The 22,895-nt window shown below is 47.6% G+C and overlaps 1 protein-coding gene and 1 long non-coding RNA gene across 4 annotated transcripts in view; one reads left to right on the forward strand and one right to left on the reverse strand.

The window, feature by feature from the left end:
- The window catches only part of LOC142582182 (uncharacterized), an 80,807-nt gene that overhangs the window by 11,780 nt on the left and 46,132 nt on the right, over positions 1-22,895 (forward strand). The window lies entirely within an intron of this gene.
- The window catches only part of Dhod (dihydroorotate dehydrogenase 2), a 74,939-nt gene continuing 68,985 nt past the window's right edge, over positions 16,942-22,895 (reverse strand). For both annotated transcript variants that reach the window (XM_075691580.1, XM_075691579.1), the window contains 2 exons: positions 20,547-20,706; positions 16,942-17,138 (listed from right to left, as the gene is read on the reverse strand). In XM_075691580.1, coding sequence (XP_075547695.1) covers positions 17,122-17,138; positions 20,547-20,706 — 177 coding nt within the window. In that variant the 3' untranslated portion in view covers positions 16,942-17,121. The remainder of the gene's footprint in view (positions 17,139-20,546; positions 20,707-22,895) is intronic.

A 22,895-nucleotide genomic window follows, 5' to 3' on the forward strand; every position in this document is an offset into this window, starting at 1 on the left:
TGTATTCGGTCGTATAAATGGTATATGTGGTTCTTGCATATGGATCCATGAATTTTCACACCAGTGCAAGTCTAGTGGCACATAAAATGCTCATGCAGCGGAACCTAATCAGGGCCTGTGGAACAAGGAAAATAGGATCGTACATTTGTTGCACTATGTCAGACAGACATGCTTATTTACACTGCTATAGCTGGCATGCATGGTATAGTATGCTAATACTGATCCTTTAGTATTGCAAAGCAATGGTCCTTTCTGACTCTGAAAATGTAGAACTATTTACAGGCATGGTGCTCGAATATTGAGGATGGCTGAACAAATTGAGTGGACTACAACGCATTATGTGCACTGAGTGTGTGCTTAGGCAGAACTTCTGCATTTGTTTAAGCTGTATCTTAAATTATTAAAGGTCCCCTCACCAGGCCCCATGGCAAATTTTGGTTATACACTGGAAGTTGTTACGTGTCCTCTAAGGAGCGTTCTGCCGCAGAATTTTTCAAATTGGCTCATTAATAGCCGAGATAGAAATATTGTTACGTGTAGCTGGAGCCAAATACTATATACAATTTATTTACAGGGAAGCTAACGGAAGGCCAAAATGGCGACGCTATATCAAGCGGGCCCACATCGTCTTCTTCCTCCTCAGTGCAGCCTCACTGTGGCGGCCGTTCCGCAGCATCACCCCTGGCGGTAGAAGCACCGTCCTGGTGCTTAATCTACACATCCGCGGTGAAACGTGTCTGGTATTGCTTTAGTCTTGCCACGTGAATGATGTCACTTGTAGCCGACGATGACACTGACAGGTCGGCGGGGATGACTTCATACCTTACTTGTCACTTGTCGCACCACACGGTATGGGCCAGTGTAGTGCGACAGCAGCTTTTCTGAAAGGCCCACACGTCGAATGGGTGACCAGAGAAGCACCAGAGAACCCGGAGTAAAGTGCACGTCGCGATGGTGGCAATCATAGAGGCGTCTCTGATGCTCCTGTGAGGCCTTGAGACGGGTGCGGGCGAGCTGGCGCGCGTGGTCGGCGTGTGCGATCGCGTCGCGGGCGTATTCAGTGGCTGAACGTGTGGCCGAGGGCAACAAAGTGTCCAAGGGCAACGCGAGTTCTCGGCCATATAGGAGATAGAATGGTGAATAGCTGGCGGTGTCGTGACGTGATGAATTATACGCGAACATCACATACGGTAAGTGAAGATCCCAGTTGTGGTGGTCGGTCGCAACGTACTTTGAAAGCATGTCGGTGATGGTCTGGTTGAGGCACTCCGTGAGGCCGTTGGTCTGTGGGTGGTAGGATGTGCTGAACTTGTGCTTTGTCGAGCAGGAGCGGAGGATGTCCTCGATGACTGCGGACAGAAAGCTGCGGCCACAGTCAGTGAGTAATTGGCGCGGAGCACCATGCACTAAAATGATGTCATAGAGCAGAAAGTCAGCAACGTCAGTAGCACAACTTGTTGGAAGGGCTCTGGTGATTGGGTACCGCGTCGCATAATCAGTAGCGACGGCAACCCATTTATTTCCGGAGCCCGAGAGAGGAAGCAGTCCAAGAAGGTCTAGACACACACACAAAAAGGGTTCCGGTGGGATGTCGATCGGCTGGAGACATCCAGCTGGAGATGTGGAGGGCTTCTTCCAGCGCTGACAGGGCTCACAAGCGGCAACGTAGCGCCGCACGGAGTGAGCGAGAGCCGGCCAAAAGAATCGACGGCATACACGGTCGTATGTGCGCGAGACGCCCAAGTGTCCAGCCAAGGGAGCGTCGTGAAGTTGTTGGAGGACAGTCGAACGCAGGTGTGATGGAATTACGAGCAGAAGGTCAAGGCCGTGTGGATTGAGATTGCGGTGGTATAATGTCCCCTCCTTAAGGAGAAACATCCGGGGAGAGGCGTCGCCAGGCGTAGACTCCAGATGGTCGATGAGCGCTCGTAATGAAGGATCGCGGCGTTGCTCGTTGCCGATTTCAAGCAACTGGGAGACAGAGAAAACGCAAGCGATGGCATCCGCATCAGCCGGTTCGTCGACGGGGTAGCGGGACAAACAATCGGCATCCTGGTGCAAACATCCAGTCTTATATACCACGGAGAAGGTATATTCTTGCAGGCGTAATGCCCACCGAGCGAGTCATCCCGTGGGGTCCTTGAGTGAGGATAGCCAGCAGAGCGCGCGGTGATCAGTGATGACACAGAAGGGGCATTCGTACAAGTATGGACGAAACTTCGCAACAGCCCACACAAGAGCGAGTCACTCACGCTCTGTGATTGAATAATTGCGCTCAGCGGGTGATAGAAGTCGGCTGGCATAGGCTATAACGCGTTCATGTCCACGCTGGCATTGTGCTAACACTGCTGCTATGCTGTGACCACTGGCATCAGTTCGAACTTCCGTTGAGGCAGACGGGTCAAAGTGGGCCAGAATTGGAGGCATGGTAAGGAGAGTAGTGAGCTGCGAAAAAGATGCGGCATGGTCAGGTCCCCAAGAAAATGGGGCGTCTTTCTTCAAGAGGTCGGTAAGGGGACGTGTGATAGTCGCAAAATCCTTCACAAAGCGTCAGAAATATGAGCACAGTCCTACGAAACTACGAACGTCCTTGGTAGACTTCGGAACAGGAAGGTTTGTAACGGCGTGAATTTTGTCCGGATCAGGTCGCACGCCTCTGGCGTCCATGAGGTGTCCAAGGACGGTGATTTGGCGGCGAGCGAAGTGACATTTTGACGAGTTCAACTGGAGACCGGCGCGGCGAAAAACGTCAAGAATCACTGAAAGACGGTCTAGATGCGTGTCAAATGTGGGCGAATAAACGGTGACGTCGTCCAGATAGCACAAACAGGTGGACCACTTGAACCCCTGAAGCAAAGAGTCCATCATTCGTTCGAAGGTGGCGGGCACGTTACAGAGACCGAAAGGCATCACCTTGAACTGATAAAGGCCGCCAGGGGTAATAAATGCAGTGTTCTCTCGGTCCATGTCGTCGACGGATATCTGCCAGTAGCCGGACCGTAAGTCGATAGAAGAAAAATAGGTGGCACCGTACAAGCAGTCTAGAGCGTCATCAATACATGGGAAAGGGTACACGTCCTTTTTGTGATTTTGTTCAGGTGGCGATAATCTACACAAAAATGCCACGTTTCATCCTTCTTTTTGACAAGTACGATGGGAGAAGCCCAGGGACTACAGGAAGGCTCGATAATGTCTTTTGCAAGCATCTTTTTGACTTCCTGTTAGATAACAGCTCGTTCGGACACAGAAACACGATATGGACATCGGTGAATAGGGTTCGTATCGCCAGTGTTTATGCGATGGGTTGACGGACGTTTGACCTAACGGTCGATTGTCAAAGTCAAAAATGTCGCGATAGCCGTCAAGAACTCAGCAAAGGGCTTCAGCTTGAACAGGTGTAAGGTCAGAGGAAACCATCTTCTCAATGTCGATGTCAGTACCGTGCGATGACGTCACGGTATGGGCTGAGCTGTGACGATCTTCCGCTGTGAATGGCTCGATCTCATCATTCTGCAAAGCGCTAATTATAGCCAATAAAATTCCCTGAGGTAGAACTTGCGCGGTTAGCGCGAAATTTACAAGGGGAAGGCAGGTGCGGTTACCAGTAATTGTCAGCACAGTGTGCGGCACGGTAACACCATGTGTAAGTATAACTGCCGGAATTGGTGCGACCACGTAATTACCATCAGGTACAGCTGGTGAGGACAACAAGTCGACGTGTGTCACAGATTGAGGCGGTAGGCGAATAAAATCCATGCAGCTCAAACGGCTTGGAGGTGGGTCCACAGGGTCGGCAAGAAGAGGCAAGTCAAGGCGAGGTGAGCCGGCCGAACAGTCAATGAGGGCCGAATGATTGGCAAGGAAATCCAGACCGAGAATGAGTTCGTGAGGGCAATGGTCGATGACGGTGAAGAGAACGACGGTTTGTCTCTCAGCAATGGTGAGTCGGGCAGAGCACATGCCAACAATAGCGACAGTCCCTCCGTTGGCGACTTGTACAAATCGGTTCGGGGCGGGCATCAGAACTTTCTTGAGCCGAGGGCGAAGAGCAGCACTCATAATGGACACATGCGCCCCAGTGTCAATCAACGCGCACACAGGAACATTGTCGACGAAAACGTCCAAAAGATTCTTGTTCGTGGGTAAGGTGAAGCGAGGATTTCGTGCCAATGTCGTCTTTGCAGCTTCACCTCCAGAAGCTGCACAGTCTAGTTTTCCAGTCGGCGGTGCGGCGAGTAGGTCGGAGAAGGAGCACGGCGTGACAGGGGCGAACGAGATTGACGACGGGAGGGAGAAGGCGAGCGGGAGTAGCGGGGTCGCGTCAAAGGTGTCGCAGGGTCAGATGATGGAGCGGGCATAGAAGGGGCGAAGGAAAAGGATGCGCTAGTGAGGCGAGGGTGGTAATCAGGAGAATAGCACATCGGAGAAGTCCAGCGGCTGTGGCAGTGGCGAGTGACATGTCCAATGCGTCGGCAATTAAAACAGATCGGCCTGTCGTCCACTGTTCGCCATTCGGAGGGGTTGCGCTGTCCGTAAGAGGAGTAAGAAGAGCACGGTGGGGACGTGTGGGGAGAAAGAGCTTCTGAGCGTATGGAACGAATGGATTGCAGGCCAACGTTGGACAACTCTTGCCGGACGATGGCCTGGATCAAGGAGATTGTCACCGGAGAATGATCAGGTGACGGGAATGAAGGGGCCGCCGGTTGTGCCGCTTCGACCTCACGACGAATGATGCGGGTCAAGTTGTCACATCGCGACGGCTGGTGGAAGAGGTCATCACAGGATGACGTAGCAGCTGTGTTGGGAAGTCGCGTGATGTGCTGGGATACCCGGCGGCTTTTAGCATGCTCAAGATGGCGGCACTCCTTGAGGATCGCATCGATGCTGGTGACGTTCGTAAACACCAGTAAATTGAAGGAGTCGTCAGCAATGCCTTTGAGGACGTGATTAACCTTACCGTCCTCAGACATGGTCGGGTCAGCCTTGGCACAAAGGGCCAAGACGTCGAGAATGTACGACACGTAGGACTCGGTCAACGTCTGTACACGTGTGGCAAGGGCTTTCTTGGCATTGACTTGGCGACCGAACGGATTGCCAAAAAGGTCGCGGAGCTTCTCTTTGAAGAGATCCCGGCTTGAGATCTCCTTTTCGTGAGTCTGGAACCATGCAAGTGGAGCTCCGTCGAGGTAGAAAAGAACATTCGCAAGCATAATAGTCGGATCCCACCTGTGACTGGTGCTGACACCTTTGTATAAGCGGAGCCAGTCGTCAACATCAGGACTGCCGACTCCGTTGAAACACCAGGATCTCGAGGGGGGGAAACGGCGACGTAGGTCGGGGCTGCAGGCGGAGATGGTTGCGTAGATGAAGTGCCGCCAGCAGGAGCCAAAGTTGCGTTGTCGCCGTTGCTACCGCTGCGAAGCTCCATTACGGGTACGGGGAACGTCCACCTCCACCAAATTAATTTTACGTGTAGCTGGAGCCCAATACTATATACAATTTATTTACAGGGAAGCTAACGGAAGGCCAAAATGGCGATGCTATATCAAGCGGGCCCATGTTGTTGTCTTCCTCCTCAGTGCAGCCTCACTGTGGCAGCTGTTCCGCAGCAATATTTCAAAGCCGCAAACCCATGCTTTCAGCAGGCGAGCTCCACTGCCAAGCGAGACACTCGGTCCACTCACACAGTCTAGCCTCCACAAGCGAAATTCCTTCCCTGCGTTTTCCCGTACCAGACCTCGAGGATAGCAGAACGCGAACGTTATGGGCCCTGTCCCGCCTTCACTTTTTTTTCCTCTCCTCGCCTGCCTTTTTTTTTTTTTTTTTTGTGCTGCGCACTGCCGCTGGCGGCGTTGCACGTGAGGCACGATCTTGCGCGCTGTGCACAAGGACACAACACTAGCGGTATAATTCAGTGCTACACAAATACTGAGCCAGAACAAGCAGATCACAGAGCATGATCATGGCGCTGGAACAGAGCAGATATTGCATAGTTTCGTTACCTACACACGTGACAGCACGACTGTAGAAACAAGCAGACAAAGCGGAAGTACATCTCTCTTGCTTTGGTGCGAAGTAAAACAAAAAACACGCAGAGATTCTGTTTACGTGTTTTATTACTTCTCTAAACTTCAATTCAAGCAACAGATCATGCAAATAACAGATGCTGCCTTGAATAATTCTCGAAGTCACGTGTCACCAAGAGCGATGTCACACTGCGGACACGAGTACGTAGGCGCAGGGACACGAGTACGTCACCGTCCAGCTTGGAACGCGGTTGCCACGAGGGTAAGGGAAAACGGCGTTCGGATTGAAATTTCAGACCTTTCTGTGGCGCGTAGCGATGCAATTCTTTGCAAACACAATCGTTAACACGCATTGTATGCTCTGCACTTGTTATCTCAAGATGGCCAGACCTGGCGAGGGGCGCCTTAAAAATAAAGGGGCCTAATGCAAAGTCTCTTGCTCTGCTGCACATGCATAGCAGCAAATGTCACGCTTTGTATGAAAAGCTCCAATAATGCTTCATTTCCAACTTTGGTAGACGTTAAAGGGACACTAAAGGCAAATACTAAGTCGACGTGGACAATTTAAGTACCATTCCAAAAACCTCACAACACTTCTTTCGTGCCAAGAAAAGACTTAGTGTAAGAGAAAATTGCATCTGAGGGGTCCGAATACCTTTGTCGTAATTCAAATATTCCGCCAACCAACCGTGGGGGTGGTGACATTCCGTATGCCATCACCATCGTTTGCTGCTGTCGGTGAGTAAAACGGCGCCTAACAGACAGCGGTACTGAGCCAAGACAGATAAGACAGAGTGGTGAATTCGCCGCTGCAGCTGCTTTTTGGTCAAGTGGAGTAGACCATTCGGGCATCCCGTGATATCACATAGAAGTTGAATTATCTGCTACTTGCAGTTTGTGCGAGTTCCACCAGCCAGCAAAACAAGAGCAGCACTACGTGATAGCAAAACTACTGTAGCACCAAAGCATGGGCGGCGCCGAGTCGAGTGAAAACGCAACCATTAAACCGCCCGTGTCACTGTCAAGGGTAATTTTAATGAGTTCTTTTTTCTAAACATGAAATAGAACTGGACAAGTAGCATCTTATTTCATCTTATAATCCAATGTGAGGATGTTTTTTGCAATGAGTACTTGAGTACTAGTGACATAATTTAACTTAGGAGTGCTTTCGTCATCAGCCAAGTACCTTGAATGTCCCAGGGGAGTCTCTAATTGCATGGGGGCAGGACCTCTGTCAAGCTTGCCAGCTGTTAGAACTGTCTCCTTCTCTGTCTAAGAGAAAATAAAGACTGAATGAATGAATATTGTGCATTTACCTCAACTTCTCTATTATTAAGGCTCTGTTCGCGATAATATTGACGCTGTAGGGATTCTTGAGCACAAATCTATCACTTTAGCTTGACCTAATATTTGATTTTAGTGTCTCTTTAAAGTTGGTTAGGGCTGACGCGATTATATAGTGTCAGGATTGGGGGCTCAATCCCATCGCTCGTGATCAGTCGTCAAGCTTGGAGTCTGGCATGAATTCGAAGGTAGCTGGCCCATGCCGTCGTCCAACTTATCCACGCTGAGGATGTTGATGAAGGGAAGGACTGTTTCTCAACGAGAATGAGGAATATGGGTTTATTTACAGTATTTATATCAGTCTAACATGACTGTTTGAGAAAGTACATCAGTCTAACATGACTGCTTGAGAAATGTGTCTCAGTCCAACATGACTGCTTAAGAGAAGTGTGTCGAGCATCCGCACAACAGCAGTTTTTAAACACTCGGTCCTCCCGCGATACAAGGTGACGCGAACGTTCGTTTAGTCATCGCAAACTAGCCGCCTCTCCGCAGGACGGTTTACACACACACATGCGCACACACACATGCGCACACACACGTGTTCACAGTCCGAAACCGACACCACACGAATTTCGTTGAACTCGGAGCCATTCCGGGTAGCGCATTGTCTTGCGTCTTGGTCGAAGTGTGGGAAGGAGCCTCCGTCGTCGTTCCCGCGGCAGCTCCCCCGCCCGTAGGAGATCAGGTCCGCGTTGTCGTGTTGCGCACAAAGCCTGCTTCGTCGAACTCCTTCAGTCACAATGCATCCTAGCTGAAGCGACGGAGAGTGGAGGATGCGCGTATTGATACCGACACAAAGTCGACTTAGCCACGCCGTGGCTAGAGGTTGGCGGCGGCATTCCAAGATGAGGTTGCCACCGCTGGCGTAACTGGCTGGCAAACTTTCACTGCAGCTGGCCGTTCTTAACAGCGCCTCCATGGCCCGAAAATCTCGACTGTCTAGCGCTGACAACCGCTGGGCAGGAAGAGAACGGCTGGTGGCCATGGGGTGATGCCTTGGCTCACAGTGACCACTTGGGTAATGTCACCCCCCCAAAACATCCAACAAGGACAGGCAACTGCAAAATGAACCCCACAACACGGCTCTGCGCCAAGATGACGTACCTTGGATCTCACCTTAGACCCGCTAGGCTTCAAAAAAAAAAGAAACTTAAGTGCAGAAACAAAAAAAATGCTGCATTTCGCTATGCCAATTTCTGAAGCAATTTCGTGAGGACAAATTCAGTAATCATGGAGGGAATCCTGCTAAATGAGAGGGGATCTTCTTGGCTTAACAAAATTAACACTAGTAACCCTAAAATTTAGGCGGGACCCTCAAACGCAGAATTCAAATTAGTCTGCTCAAACCATCCGCATTGCTATGCAACTTTCCCTTCTTATATCTAATGGAGAAGTTGTACTCTTGGAGAGTGAGACACCATCGGAGCAAGCGGCCATTTTTGTGTGACATTTGATTGAGCCATGTCAGAGGACAGTGGTCGGCCTTGAAGATGAACTTCGCTCCGTACAAGTGACACGACAACTTCTGGGCGGCCCAAACTAAACAAGCGCATTCCTTCTCTGAAGCGCTGTATGCTTCCTCTCTTACAGTTAGTTTACGGCTGGCATCGTCGCTGACCTGACTAAGTATCACGCCCATACTTCTGTCGCTTGCATCGCATTGAACTATGAATTCCTTTGTGTAGTCTGGCGCGCGAAGCACAGGACGAGAAATAGTTTTCAAACTTTAGAAAACGTTCTCTTTGTCCTTATCCAAGTGTACGTTACTCGGTGCTCCTTTTTGGAGGGCATCCATTAATGGACTTGCCATTTGTGAGTAATTCGGAATGTACCGTTGATAGTACCCCACAAGTCCCAAAAATGAACGAAGGTCTGTTTTCATGCGCGGCTGAGAAAATTCTCCAATCGTAGCTATTTTCAGCTTGGCCGGCCGTTTCATGCCCTGGCCGACAACATGGCCCAGATAAGTAACCTGCGAACAACCAAACCTACACTTTTCCGCTTTCATCGTGAAGCCGGCTTCTCTCAACCGTGAGAACACCTGTTTGAGGTGCGATAGGTGTTGTCCAGCTGTCCGAAAATATTGCTACATCATCAAGATAGGGCAAGGCGAACTCCTGCAAGTCTTTTAGGACAATATCCATTAACTTAGAGAAGCTAAACGGCGAGTTCTTCAGCCCGAAGTGAGTGCGAGAGGGCGAAACGTGCCTACAGGTGAGATGAATGCGGCATAGCGGCTGGCGCTTTCTGAAAGGGGAACTTGCCAGTACCCCCGCACGAGATCTATAGTTGAAATGTATTTAGTAGTGCTAACTCTTTCAATTCGTTCCTCAATGTTGGGTATCGAGTACAGCTGATCCCTAGTGATGGCATTTAACTTCCTGTAGTCAACACACAGACGAGGATCCCTGTTAGGGGTTTCTACCAGTATTAGCGGTGACATGTAGTCACTCTCAGCCGGCTCAATAACTCCCAACTCTAGCATGCACTGTATCTCTGCCTCCATAATCTCTCTCTGTCTTTGAGACACCCTGTAAGGCTTTGATTTTACTGTTCGGTTGATGTCAGCTCTATTTCATGCGTTATTAGTTCGGTTCTACCTGGCCGGTCGCTGAATCTGTCGAGATATTCCCCTAACACCTGCTTTAGCTCATCTAGCTGCTCGGGTCTAAGAGCGTGCAAGCTTACCGAGTGTTCTACTACTTCTTCTAGGCCGATTTCAGAGTTGGAGGTCGCCCTATACTCCTTAAACTCGGTACTAGTGCCATCCTGCTCTTTGATGGCATAGTTAACGACTCCGCTCCGCTCTACATACGGCTTCATCAAATTACAGTGATATATCTTCACTTCCTTCCTGCGACCGGGCATTTTCAGAGCATAGTTAGCATCTGAAAGTTTGTGCAACACTTTAACGGGCCCGTCCCAGTGAACTTCAAGCTTGTTCTTTCTTGAAGGTTTGAGGATCATTACCTGGTCTCCGGCGTTAAACGTACGAAGCCTCGCATTCTTGTCGTAATAGAATTTGGCGTTCTTTTGAGCTACTCCCATGTTCTTTCCGACTAATTCTTGGGTTGCGCTTAGCCGTTCCATCAATTTTAGCACGTATTCAACCACTGATGGACTCTCCCCTCTTTCCTCCCACATCTCTCTTAACATTCTCAGTGGAGAACGGAGTGTCCTCCCATACACTAGTTCTGCTGGCGAGAACCCTGTCGCTTCATGTGGAACCGTTCGCAAAGAATACAAAGTTGCCGGCAGACAGTTCTCCCAGTCCTCCTTGTGCTTGTAACAAAGCGCACGCAAAACTCGCTTAAGCACCGAATGCCACCTCTCTACACTGTGACTGAGGGTGATAGACAGAACTGTGTATTAACTTTACCCCGCACTTTTGCAAGAATGTGGAAGTCAGTGCGCTCGTGAATACTGACCCTTGGTCTGCCTGAATTTCGGCTGGAAACCCAACTCGTGCAAACACTGTCAAAAGCGTGTCTACTACTTCGGTGGAGCTGAGCTCTTTCAGAGGGATTGCTTCTGGAAGCTTTGTCGCCGGACACAGCATGGTAAACAAGTACCTGTAGCCCGATTTTGTTTGGAAGAGGCCCTACCGTGTCTCTTACAAGTCGTCTGAAAGGCTCTGTTATTAAGGGCACTACCTTCAGTGGAGCTTTCCATGTCTCTCCTGGTTTACCAGAATGCTGGCAGGCGTCGCATGATCTTACAAAGTTTTCTACGTCTTTGAAACAGCCAGGCCAGTAGTATTCCATAAGCAATATTTCCTTTGATTTGTTTATGCCTAGGTGGCCAGACCACCCATTTCCATGACAGAGACTCAAAAGGTCCTCCCTATACTTAGTAGGTACGACTAACTGATCTAAAATCCTACCCTTTCGATCTCTGTAGTGCCGATACAACAATCCTCCTCTCTCATGTATCGTCACGTTGCGCCTAGCAATGCCTTCTTTGGCTGTGTGATGTAATTTAGCTAAGCTCTCATCATTCTTTTGCTCGGCTGCCAACGACTCTCTATCTACACGTAAGAGCTGATCAAAGTTCTTTGAGGCCGGCGATAATAACGACCCTGTCTCACTTGTGTGTGCGTCAGCTTGCTATTCCTGCAGGCTTGAACTCTGACACTCTAGTGCTACGCTCTCATTGAACTGGTCAGCTGGCAGGCTTTCCTCAACTGTTTTTTCATCACTCGAGCCTAGCTCGCATTCGGTTATTGCAGTTATCTCCTTTGCTACTTCCGCTGGAGCAGCTTGTGCATTTTCTACCGAAAGCGACGCGATTTTACGAGCTTGGCCTCGCGTCAATGCCTGTACTACGCCCTCTCCCAGTTTAAGCCCTTCTTCACGCAGTAACTGATTTGAACGATTCGAAAAGATGTAAGGGTACTGCAGTGACAAAAATTTGGAAACTGCAGCCTCAGTCTCTAGCTCCTCGAATGGTCTACTGATTTTGACTTTGGCCATGGGCAGACATACGCTGTGTTCTTCTACAACCTGTTTGATCCATGCTACTTCTCTGGTGAAGTCACCTACCGTCACATAAGACGGATGGACAATGTCCATCGTGGCGGCACTGTCTCTTAGCACTTGGCATGGTTTGCCATTAACTTGCAGGTCGTGAAGATATGGACTTAAAAGTTCCATATTCTCGTCTTTTTCCTCTTCTTAGGAGAAAACTATGCTAGGCTTCCCGCAGTTTACAGCTATATGTCCCAGTTTGTGGCATTTGTAACAGCGAATTGGTCTAAAAGATTCGAATTTTCTGTTCTTTTTGTGCGGTTTCTCCGTTAAGTTTCTCCTCGCTCTTTTCTGCAGGCTTTTCCTCCATGTCTACAGGCTCCGATCGCCTAGTCTGCGAACCCCTTTTGAACGGAAAGGGTTTCCGCGGTCCATTTCGACCGTCTCAGTTTCCGTCCTCGGCGTTCAACTTTCTACGCATTGCGTACTCTTCGGCTAATTCAGCCGCCCTTTCCACAGTGTTTACATTCCCTCTGTCTTGCACCCACAGTTTCACAGCTTGGGGGATGCTTTTGTAAAACTGCTCTAGACACATGCATTCAATGATCATGTCTCTGCTGTCGTATGCTTCCGCGCTTTTCATCCACTCGACTAGGTTGGCCTTTAAGCTATATGCAAACTCCGGATACCCCTCGCTATCTTTCTTGCTTGTGCTCCTAAACCTTTGACGAAAAGCTTCGGCTGAAAGGCGGTATTTCTTCAGGAGACTAGCCTTAACTTTTGCATAATCATATGCATCCTGTGCACTCAGTCTGGCGATTACTTCCGCCGCCTCACACGGCAACATAGACAGCAACCACTGTGGCCATGTACTGGGGCCGAAGTTCATCTTCTCGCAAGTCCTTTCAAAATTGCTTAGGAACAAGCCTATGTCGGTCCCGACCTCAAATGGCTTTAATAGCCTGTCCATGCAGCACGATTATGCCTCACTTCATCGTCCTAGAGCGCCTTCACTTCCTTGAGACAACTCAAAATGTTTGCTTTCAAGTTCAAGTTGCATTTTTCTTAACTCGCGATCTTTATCGCGTTCCTCTCTTTCACGTTCTTCTCTTTCTCTTTCCTGTTTCTCTCTCTTTTTGAGAAGTGCCAATCCCATTTCAATTTCTTCCTCACTGGCCTGATTTGAAATTAGCTCCAATAATTCCGATTTTAGCATTTCCTTGCGTACATCTAGGCACAGTTCCTCACCAACAATCAACAATTCGTCTCTAAGCAGCGTCCTTAACTCCATGATTGCTGCTTTACTGCCTTGATTCTGCTCTCTAAATCTAGCTAGGAAAACACAACCTAGCTAACAATCAACAGTCTAGCTTCCCTACTGTTCTAAACAGAACAACCACAAAATGAAGCCTAGAGAGTCAAAGCAAGAACCAAGCACTCACCGGAGTCACAGCACCACGTCGCAAAGTCCATCTCACCACTGTCAGCCAGTTGTCAGGATTGAGGGCTCAATCCCATCGCTCGTGATCCGTCAAGATTGGAGTCCGGCATGAATTCGAAGGTAGCTGGCCCATGCCGTCGTCCAACTTATCCACGCTGAGGACGTTGATGAAGGGAAGGACTGCTTCTCAACAAGAACGAGGAATATGGGTTTATTTACCATATTTATATCAGTCTAACATGACTGTTTGAGAAAGTACATCAGTCTAACATGACTGCTTGAGAATAGTGTCTCAGTCCAACATGACTGCTTAAGAGAAGTGTGTCGAGCATCCGCACAACAGCAGTTTTTAAACACTCGGTCCTCCCGCGATACAAGGTGACGCGAACGTTCGTTTAGTCATCGCAAATTAGCCGTCTCTCTGCAGGACGGTTTACACACACACATGCACACACACACGTGTTCACGGTCCGAAACCGACACCACACGAATTTCGTTGAACTCGGAGCCGTTCCGGGTAGCGCGTTGTCTTGCGTCTTGGTCGGAGTGTGGGAAGGAGCCTCCGTCGGCGTTCCCGCGGCAGCTCCCCCGCCCGTAGACGATCAGGTCCGCGTTGTCGTGTTTCGCACAAAGCCTGCTTCGTCGAACTCCTTCAGTCACAACGCATCCTAGCTGAAGCGGCGGAGAGTGGAGGATGCGCGTATTGATACCGACACAAAGTCGACTTAGCCACGCCGTGGCTAGAGGTTGGCGGCGGCATTCCAAGATGAAGTTGCCACCGCTGGCGTAACTGGCTGGCAAACTTGCACTGCAGCTGGCCGTTCTTAACAATAGCTAGAAATGCATATAATCACACGAGCTTAGGCAAAAACTGTTGTCTTGCAGTTTTCAAGAAGGGGGAGAATAATAGATAGAGCACAAATACATCTGTGAAAGTTGGGATAACTGTTTCGGTACTAGTGCTATGTATGGACAAAAAGTATTTTGTTGTACTGTATTTATTACTTCTTTAAATGATTATCAATTTGATATTTGTGCAATATTACAGTGGCATGAAATCAAGGGCTTGCTCATCTGGTTGGGAATTAACTTGGCACAAGAAAGACACTGACCACAGTCAAGGTGAAAATTTTACTGTGGTCGTCGCCTTTCTTGTGCTTTTGTAGTGACATGCAAAATAAGAATTCAACCTTCCAGAAACATACACAAGGAAAGCAAAGCTAACTATAGCACCTGCAAAACTGAAACAAGCCTGGGAATTGAATGTCTACACTGCAGCTACAGCAGTGCTTCCCAAGGTGGCTACTAGCCGTAAGTGGAGGGAGCATTAGTTGAGCTACCAGCTGGCTTGTAGAGGGCTAGGTCTAGAGCACAGCTACATGGAGACTAGCTGTGGCCTTACCTAGGTTAAGCTAAAAGGTAGACATCTACTAGCCAGCTGTGTGCTTCCTGGGCCCGGACTAAGGACTCGAACAGCGCACCCCAGGGGAGCGTAGTATTTCTACAGCTCAGTAAAGTTTTTTAACCAATCTGCTAAATGCGAGGCTATGCACAAACATTAAAAAGCCATCAGTGAACATACTTGTTACGTACGTAAGCGCCTTTGCCAGCACAGAGCTGCACACGCATAGCGCTCCCACCGTCTGGTGGCAAGCCAAGGTATGGAGATGCCGTGATATACGGTGCCTTCGGAGAGTTCAACAACTGAACGGAGTCTAGTAACTTTGGATCCAGCATACGTGCTTGTTCTTATAAACTGCAAATGGGCTTGGCTAGTTTTGGTTTTGAGGACATGACCGGCGACATATCAGAACGAAAATATTGCTATTTCTGCTCAACTTGGTGGCCAAATTAGTTCACAACCGGACAGCTGGAGTCTGAATAATTGCACGGCATTCTGTATGCTGTTCGAAATTTAGCTCGTTCTGACACATTATGCTTATGGGCCCTGTGGCAGTGCCGCAAAGCTGTCCGAATAATTAAGCATGTCCGAATATCGGTGTCCGAATATTCGGTCAGCGACTTATTGCTCTCATTTAAGCATGTAATTTCACCTTTCAACAGCATTTTCTCTATAATAGTCCTGAAAACGTATTTCTAATTTTAGCTTGCAATAATCCATTAATTTATTGGCAAGTCCTCACGCCCATAAAAAGGTTTACACCCTTTAGGTCGTATCTTGTCCCACAACAATAATCGTCATCTGTCTTGCCCGCATTTCCTTTTTTTAGTGCTGCGAGCCTTGTACTTCCAAGTCATAAAGAGCTTGTGCATTATCAGTGTGACACAACATTCTCGACAGGAAAGTAGCGAGCTCTGAGTTTTCAAGAAAGGAAATGCAAGCAAGGCAGATGACGATTATTGTTGTTGGTCAAGATAAGCATCAAAGGGTGTAACTTTTTTTAATAGTGCATAGTCAGTATAAGCCGCATGTTCGCTGGAAAATAATTTATTGGTCATCTTCACGGCAGGAGAATGCTACTGTTGCAGTGAATGAGTTCAGAGCGGAATGAACTGCCTAAGTCTGCTGTCTTTTTTATTGTGTCCAAGGTTACATGTTGCTTCACATGTTTACGACAAAAGGAAGTCATGTGTTTGTCACAAGGCACACGCATAGCGGCGTGTCTTGCTGTCATGCATGTGCTAGATGGTGTCATGCAGCCATTGAACAGCTCCAGTAAATGACAACTCTTCAAACAGACAAGAAGTTTAACTAGAAAGGATAGTTCAAAACATTATAGGCTTGGCTTACTTTGACAATCATCTTCACTGGTGTCCGAAAAATTTCCTTGTTGCCCTTGCTGAAAAATGACTCGACTGGCAGTGTAGGGACAGTGCGGATTAAATATCTTCTTTTATGAGGCTTTTTTCATCCCGCTGACATGTGGACTTGTTTATCTTTTTCGGGTGAGCCCTTTTCACCATCTAACAAATGTTATCGTTCAGTGCGGGACGCGCCTGCATGTATTGGAAGTTTCTGGAATGTTATCGATGGTTCTATCTACTGTCTGTTGTCACCGAACCTTGTGTAATCTTATTGCATGTATGCGCGAAGCGAATGGTGCAGACCTTTCTGGAAGACACACGGGCACCAGTGATTACTCCGGAATGTTTGATGGCCTGTGCATAAAAACCGGTGCACTTGACCCGCAGATCAGATTTTCGACAATCGCCGACCGTGTTCACCACTACTGCTGCACTTTGAGTGTAACTTGCTTTTGTGGGCACAAGTTTCCCCAATAAAAAGTCAGGTTCATCATTCACAGTTTTACAGCTGTATTATTCACCGTCACTACTACGTGACACTGTAATCTCGAGATGTCACCACGCACCAGAGAAACAGTGCCCTGTTGCTATCATGGCAGTGCCTTCAGGAGAAGTATGCATGAAATTGAGCACTAAGCACCCTGCTATGGCGTAGTCTCGGAGCTTTATGCTCCCACTCATCAACTGCAGCTGGTCACTTGCTTCTGTGGTGCTGCATAAAAAACTACTGCACAACATTCCAGCCCTACTATTGTACCAATTCTTTAGTTTATAGAGTGAAGGGACACAGACAAAAACTAGAAGCAGACAGAATGAGCGCTTGTCCTGCCTGCTTCTAGTCTTGGTCTGTGTCCCTTCACACTATAAACTAAAAATATGTTACCGCACGAACACGCCCAACTTTCCATCCTTTTATATTGTACCAAGAACTCTGCAGCTTTAACACTAAGGCAAGTCTTCAAACAATCTTCAATGTAAAGCGTATTCTTTCAGTGCAGAAAAATAAAAGGTCTGTGGCACAGATATCTTTGCCTTCTTCATTTTTTGTGGTCAGCTCCAACAGCGTCTTGAACTCTTACATATCCATCTTGTCTGAAAAAGAAATGAAAACAAGCCAAGAACTACACTGCCTATGATAGCACTCCAATAATGCAAAATTAGAAATACAGGGCACATAGTGCCCAGCAGAAAATGTGCCAGTTGCAGCATCAACAAATCTTATAAGGAACAGACTACAGATGTGTGCACTGAAAGGGAAGCATTCAAATTTACGCAATAAATGCACTAACCCTGGTGCTGTGATTAAAAGTGCTCTAAAGCGGTTGACATGAGCCACTGACCTGTTTGTCTGAGAGAGCCTTGAAGCAGTGATTTAAACACCTGGCACATGTTGCTGAACCCTACTTGTAAGGCTTATTGAAAATTTAACAGCCCTGTCTTGCATAGTTCCAGCTATAAAAGAGCAAAGCTATGCATCTTTCCATTTTCTGCAACTTAGAGTGGGGCAACTGTGGTGGTACTCAAAACTTTCTGCAGACTTTCTGGAACTTGTGGTGGTACTTGAAAATAAAACTGCATTTCTGTATTTACAACATTATTAGGATCCCTCCAATCTGTCTCACTGCTGGATCAGTCTTTGACCTTTGGAGCTCCAATAACACTGCACGTAAACTAAGAAAGAAAGAGACAGTGCTAATAATAAACTTGGAAAGATTTTTGTAGACGCTGCCGTACCAGGAGTATCACATACAGCCTGAAATGCTGTTGCATTGGCTTTTGAATGAAACCATTGGACCTCGCTCTATCAATTTTCTTGCATAGCCGACTAGAAGAATTTAGAGAAACTCTTCAGAGATGACATGTGCAGAAAAGTTTGGTGAGACTCTTGGTGTGCCGATATCATCTGAGGAGTTTACAAGAGGTGAACATTCAGATATGGCTTGATGATTAGCTCTAAGGCTTCGAGGATTTTTGTTCGTTGGAGATATTTGACTGCATTTTCGAGAAACCTTACAATCATTTCCAACTGCACTAGAAAGTTAGGCTTTGTATAATTCACATATCGTTTACCCATGCAGAAAGTTGTACAAAGTATTGCTTGTCTTGTTCATCCTCACAAGCATGACAGAAGCATCACACTGAAGATAACTAATCAGCTTGCCAATATAGCCAACTACATACGCCAAGTTGAAGGAAGTATCAGTTCTTGACCTGCATCTCGAGGAACACATGCAACCGCTTCTTGACTCCCCGCCTTGCATGTCTTTGTGTTTTGATGGCAGTGCCTTTGTATTCTAGCAATAAGTGTGAAAGTTGTAGGCACAACCAAAGCTTCAGGGACAGTAGAAGGAACATAATTAAATTGGTGAGGAGACTAGTAAAAGAAAATTGCCGGAAGCTTGTGTGAAGGAAGGGATAATGCGCAATACAAGCAGCTGTCTACAGTGGACAATGTAGCTTAGAGCACTACATATAAAGATATTTTAAAAGTTACATCACCAAAACGTATCAAAGAGGATGCTCGTATCATCCTGCAATTAAAAAAGTGATGCTGACAGAAGCGAACATGCCTTCTCATTGGAGATGGAGCAGTGCACTGAAGTGTTCAGAATTTTAATAGCTTATTGTTGGGGCATTTGGTTCTCTGATACGCTAGGTTAAACGAGCAGTCTGGTTTTTGTTTATGATTTCTGGCTTCCCTTCTTGTTAATTAGAAGTGGCTAACACTACTATTTTCTTTTTTCTACAAGTAGTGCCATTTTTATAGATGGCAGTAGATGGAGTATAGGGTAGAGATGGCAGTATAGATGGAGATAGAAGATGGGGTGGACTTTGTCTGTACGATTTGTGTACCAGGGTTGCAACTACTTGCACAGAGCACAAGAAAGAAGCAGAGGGAAGCGATAGGAGAGAAGCTAGCCACAGTGGAAAGTAAGTAAGTTGAAGGCTACCATTTCACTAACCAACGATGAACGCTCTGCAAACAGGGCTGGCTCCGAAGTGGGAGAAGAGTAGGAAGCTAGGACTGCCATGCTACAACACAGTGACAGATGTGTCAGTGATCGCAGCAAAGCCAGGAACACCACTGGTGAGGTGGCAGGGAAAGCTGGCCAAAAAAACAGAAGACGTTAGTGGTAGGACATTGGGGGAGGGTGTCATGGAGCCATAAACAGCTTCTAAAGGCAAAAAACAGAAATGGCCTCAAGTTGTCTTTGTTGAAAATTCAAATACACAAAAGCTGAACTGATGATAAGAGAGACTACAGGCAGATAAGTTAGCCCAGATTAGCGTATTTCCAGAGAAAATAGTCAGGCCAATGGTAGCGAAGGCCAAGGAACACATATACAGGATGGAGGAACAGAACCTAGCAGTATTAATTGGGCAAGCAATTGATGTACTGCAGGGACAAGGGATCGCGAAGCAAATCCCCCAAGAGGTCAGCAAACGTGGGGCTGTCTTCAAGGATGTGCACACAGCAGAGTGTGCACTGGCCAAGGTTCAGAAGCCAAGGTGGTCGAATTAAAAGGGCAAGGCTTGCAGTGAACAAGGAGTGCATCGACATTGGCTGAAGAGTGCACTGAGCAGCTGTGATGCCGCACCTGTACGTGACGGTTGAAGGGCTACACTTTGGTGAGTGTTTAGCTGTGCCAGTAGGACACTGACTCAAGACATGGGTTTTCTAGGAGGGTCCCAAGCACTCAGAAAAATGGACTATGTAACGAATGTAGTGACACACCAGCAAGGGAGCAGAAATAAAACAAAAGGAGGCAAGAAACTTTGCACAAAAAATAAGTATATAGAATGTATGATATGTTACATAAACACACTGAGAGGTCTGTCACAAGCAGGATAAATGGCTGTAAATCCAAGCGCAGCTGAACGACGAAGCCACTAAAGCCTTTCTTGAAACTCATCTACCTACCAACTGCCCATTATTGACAACTTCATATGAAAATGGTATAATAGAATGACTGGGTTGAGGCGAGGTGAAGGCATGCTCATTATGCAAGTTATGAAGTGGCAGAAAGTCAAGGACATGTATGGAGCATTTATGAATGAGTGGCATATATGGGAAGGGAAATATACGTGGCTAGGAATAGCTTACCTATCGATGAGCAGTGACAGTAGAGAGCAAAATAACAAATTGGCTGACTGTATTAGACGTAAATGAGCTGAGAAAATCTGGCCTAGTGATATTAGTAGGAGATATGAATGTGCACATAGAGGATCTAGATTGATATACCAATTACAACAGTTCTCTGGTGCAGAGTCTGTACAAGAAACAGAAGCAGCAAAGTGCTGACTTGGGCAATCTTTGTAGACTATCAGCTAAAGATGGCACTTGGGAATCTTTGCAGGCCTTTGGGTGTTTGCTCTCACCTGACACTGTTTTCCTGTATGCCGGCTAAGTATCTATTAAAGGGTGTAATGCGAGAGTGGCTACAGTGCTCCGTGATGAGCGGCTGCACATGCGGAGGTGCTGGAACATTCACAACGCACCTGAGCAGCTCGGCCAGCCGTGTCTTGACCGTGCGCACCACAGGTGGACCATTGTAGATGAGGGCAGAGTACAGCTGCACAGCAGATGCCCCCGCGCGGATCTTGGCGTATGCATCCTCACCAGAAAACACACCTCCAACACCCACAATCGGTATGGATCCTGTTTGAGTGATGTAAAGGAAGCACATCACAATGAGTGCTTTTCGCGAAGGCACTGTTCATGGCTCCACATCAAAACTTTCTGGCAACCTTAGGCAATTAGCCTAAGGTTGTTTGTTTGGGAAGACAGAATAAGCTGCCAAAGCACAATTATGAAACCATCAAGCTTTAGACTGCCAGTGAACCTACTTCTTACAAGGGTCACTGGTGGTTGCGAGGAACAGAGACATCATTCAGTGAGCACTGAGGAAGGCAAAAGGAGCAGCGTGCCACCACTGCTGCCCACGCTGCCAACCCTTTTCTGTACCCTTGCAACACCTTGTATATAATACAGTCAAACCTCAATTTAACGATCACAGATATAACCAATTATTCAATGTACCAAGCAAACATAAAATTTGATTGGTAATGCTTTATTTTAATGGAGTGTTCTGCTGCTATAATAAAATCGAAAATGTGAGATCCAACACGGTATCAGTTACAGCAAAGCAAATTGTCATTTGCATGTGCCTCAAAATATATAATATTGTCATGTGGTGGTGACATTGAAGAACACAGTAGCAATACTGTGAAAGACAAAACTAACGTTTATTGGGTGAACTTGTGCCCACGAAAACAGGCTACACTTATAGCACAACGATAGCGGCGAACACGGTTGGCGATCGTCGAAAATCTGCTCAGCGGGTCAAGCGCGTCCGCTTTTATACATCAGTCGTCGAATGTTTCAGAGTAATCGCTGGGACCCGCGTGCCTTCTACAAAGTTCTACATTATTCGCGTCGCGCACACATGCGATCAGATTACACAAGGTTCGGTGACAACAGACAGCGGATAGAAGCATCGATAACATTCCAGAGACTTCCGATACATGCAGGCGCGTCCTGCGCTGTACGATAACATTTGTTAGGCGGTGAAACGTGTCGCTCGATAAAGACAAACAAGTACACGTGTCAATATCCTGGTAGCAAAATGTCAAGTACAGTTGCCGACTGATTTTTCAGATGCAAAACAGGCTACACTTATAGCACAACGATAGCGGCGAACACGGTTGGCGATCGTCGAAAATCTGCTCAGCGGGTCAAGCGCGTCCGCTTTTATACATCAGTCGTCGAATGTTTCAGAGTAATCGCTGGGACCCGCGTGCCTTCTACAAAGTTCTACATTATTCGCGTCGCGCACACATGCGATCAGATTACACAAGGTTCGGTGACAACAGACAGCGGATAGAAGCATCGATAACATTCCAGAGACTTCCGATACATGCAGGCGCGTCCTGCGCTGTACGATAACATTTGTTAGGCGGTGAAACGTGTCGCTCGATAAAGACAAACAAGTACACGTGTCAATATCCTGGTAGCGAAATGTCAAGTACAGTTGCCGACTGATTTTTCAGATGCCTGATTCTTCGGACCCGCACAATGCTTGCTGGGGCACCACTTAGACCTACCCCTAGCACAACGTATAATAACCAAAATTTTGTACACTACACAATGTTTTGGACATGAACCACGCGTGCGATGCCCGAAACATCACAGCCACGAAGAAAATTGCTGCCATGTAGACTGGCACAAAACTGTAACTTTGGTTGCTGACTAAACAAAGTGGTGCTGATTAGGCGTAGTGGCCTAACAGTGCTGCCGGCAGAGTGGCTAGTGACAAGCTGATGTGGGAGGCTCGCCACCAATATGTTTGCACTCGTAGATCTCATTGGCAGTCAAGCCTGAGATTAGATGCACGGGCTCAACAGACAGCCATAGTATCCAAGTAGGAACCAGCGGTGGTCTAGCGGTAGACCACAGCAGTGGCCTAGCAGTAGAGTATCCACCTTGCATGCGGAAGGCACCGAGTTCCAAATCCCAGTGCCGTCAGAAACCTACCAGTTTTTTTTCTAATGGGCAGAGATGTTCCCTGGCCTGGTGCTCAGCTCTCGTGGGGGCTCACATCTCTAATAGGGGGCCTAATAGAGATTTGCGGATTGTCTCTGGGCGCCTGGTTGTCCAACCACAGACGGCCTCGTTGAAGAACATCTGCCGTGGCTGTGGGAGGCAAGTGCTGCCGCTGGGTGCCTACCGGTAAAATAGGTACAAGCACGCTCACGTCCTGGTGCTCGGCCATTATGGGACCTCAACACCTGAAATCGGGTGTTTGTCCCCAACCCAAAGGCGTCCCCACCTCAATAGGTGCATTTGGG

This window comes from Dermacentor variabilis, chromosome 5 (assembly GCF_050947875.1).
Source record: "Dermacentor variabilis isolate Ectoservices chromosome 5, ASM5094787v1, whole genome shotgun sequence".
NCBI classification, from domain to species: domain Eukaryota; kingdom Metazoa; phylum Arthropoda; class Arachnida; order Ixodida; family Ixodidae; genus Dermacentor; species Dermacentor variabilis.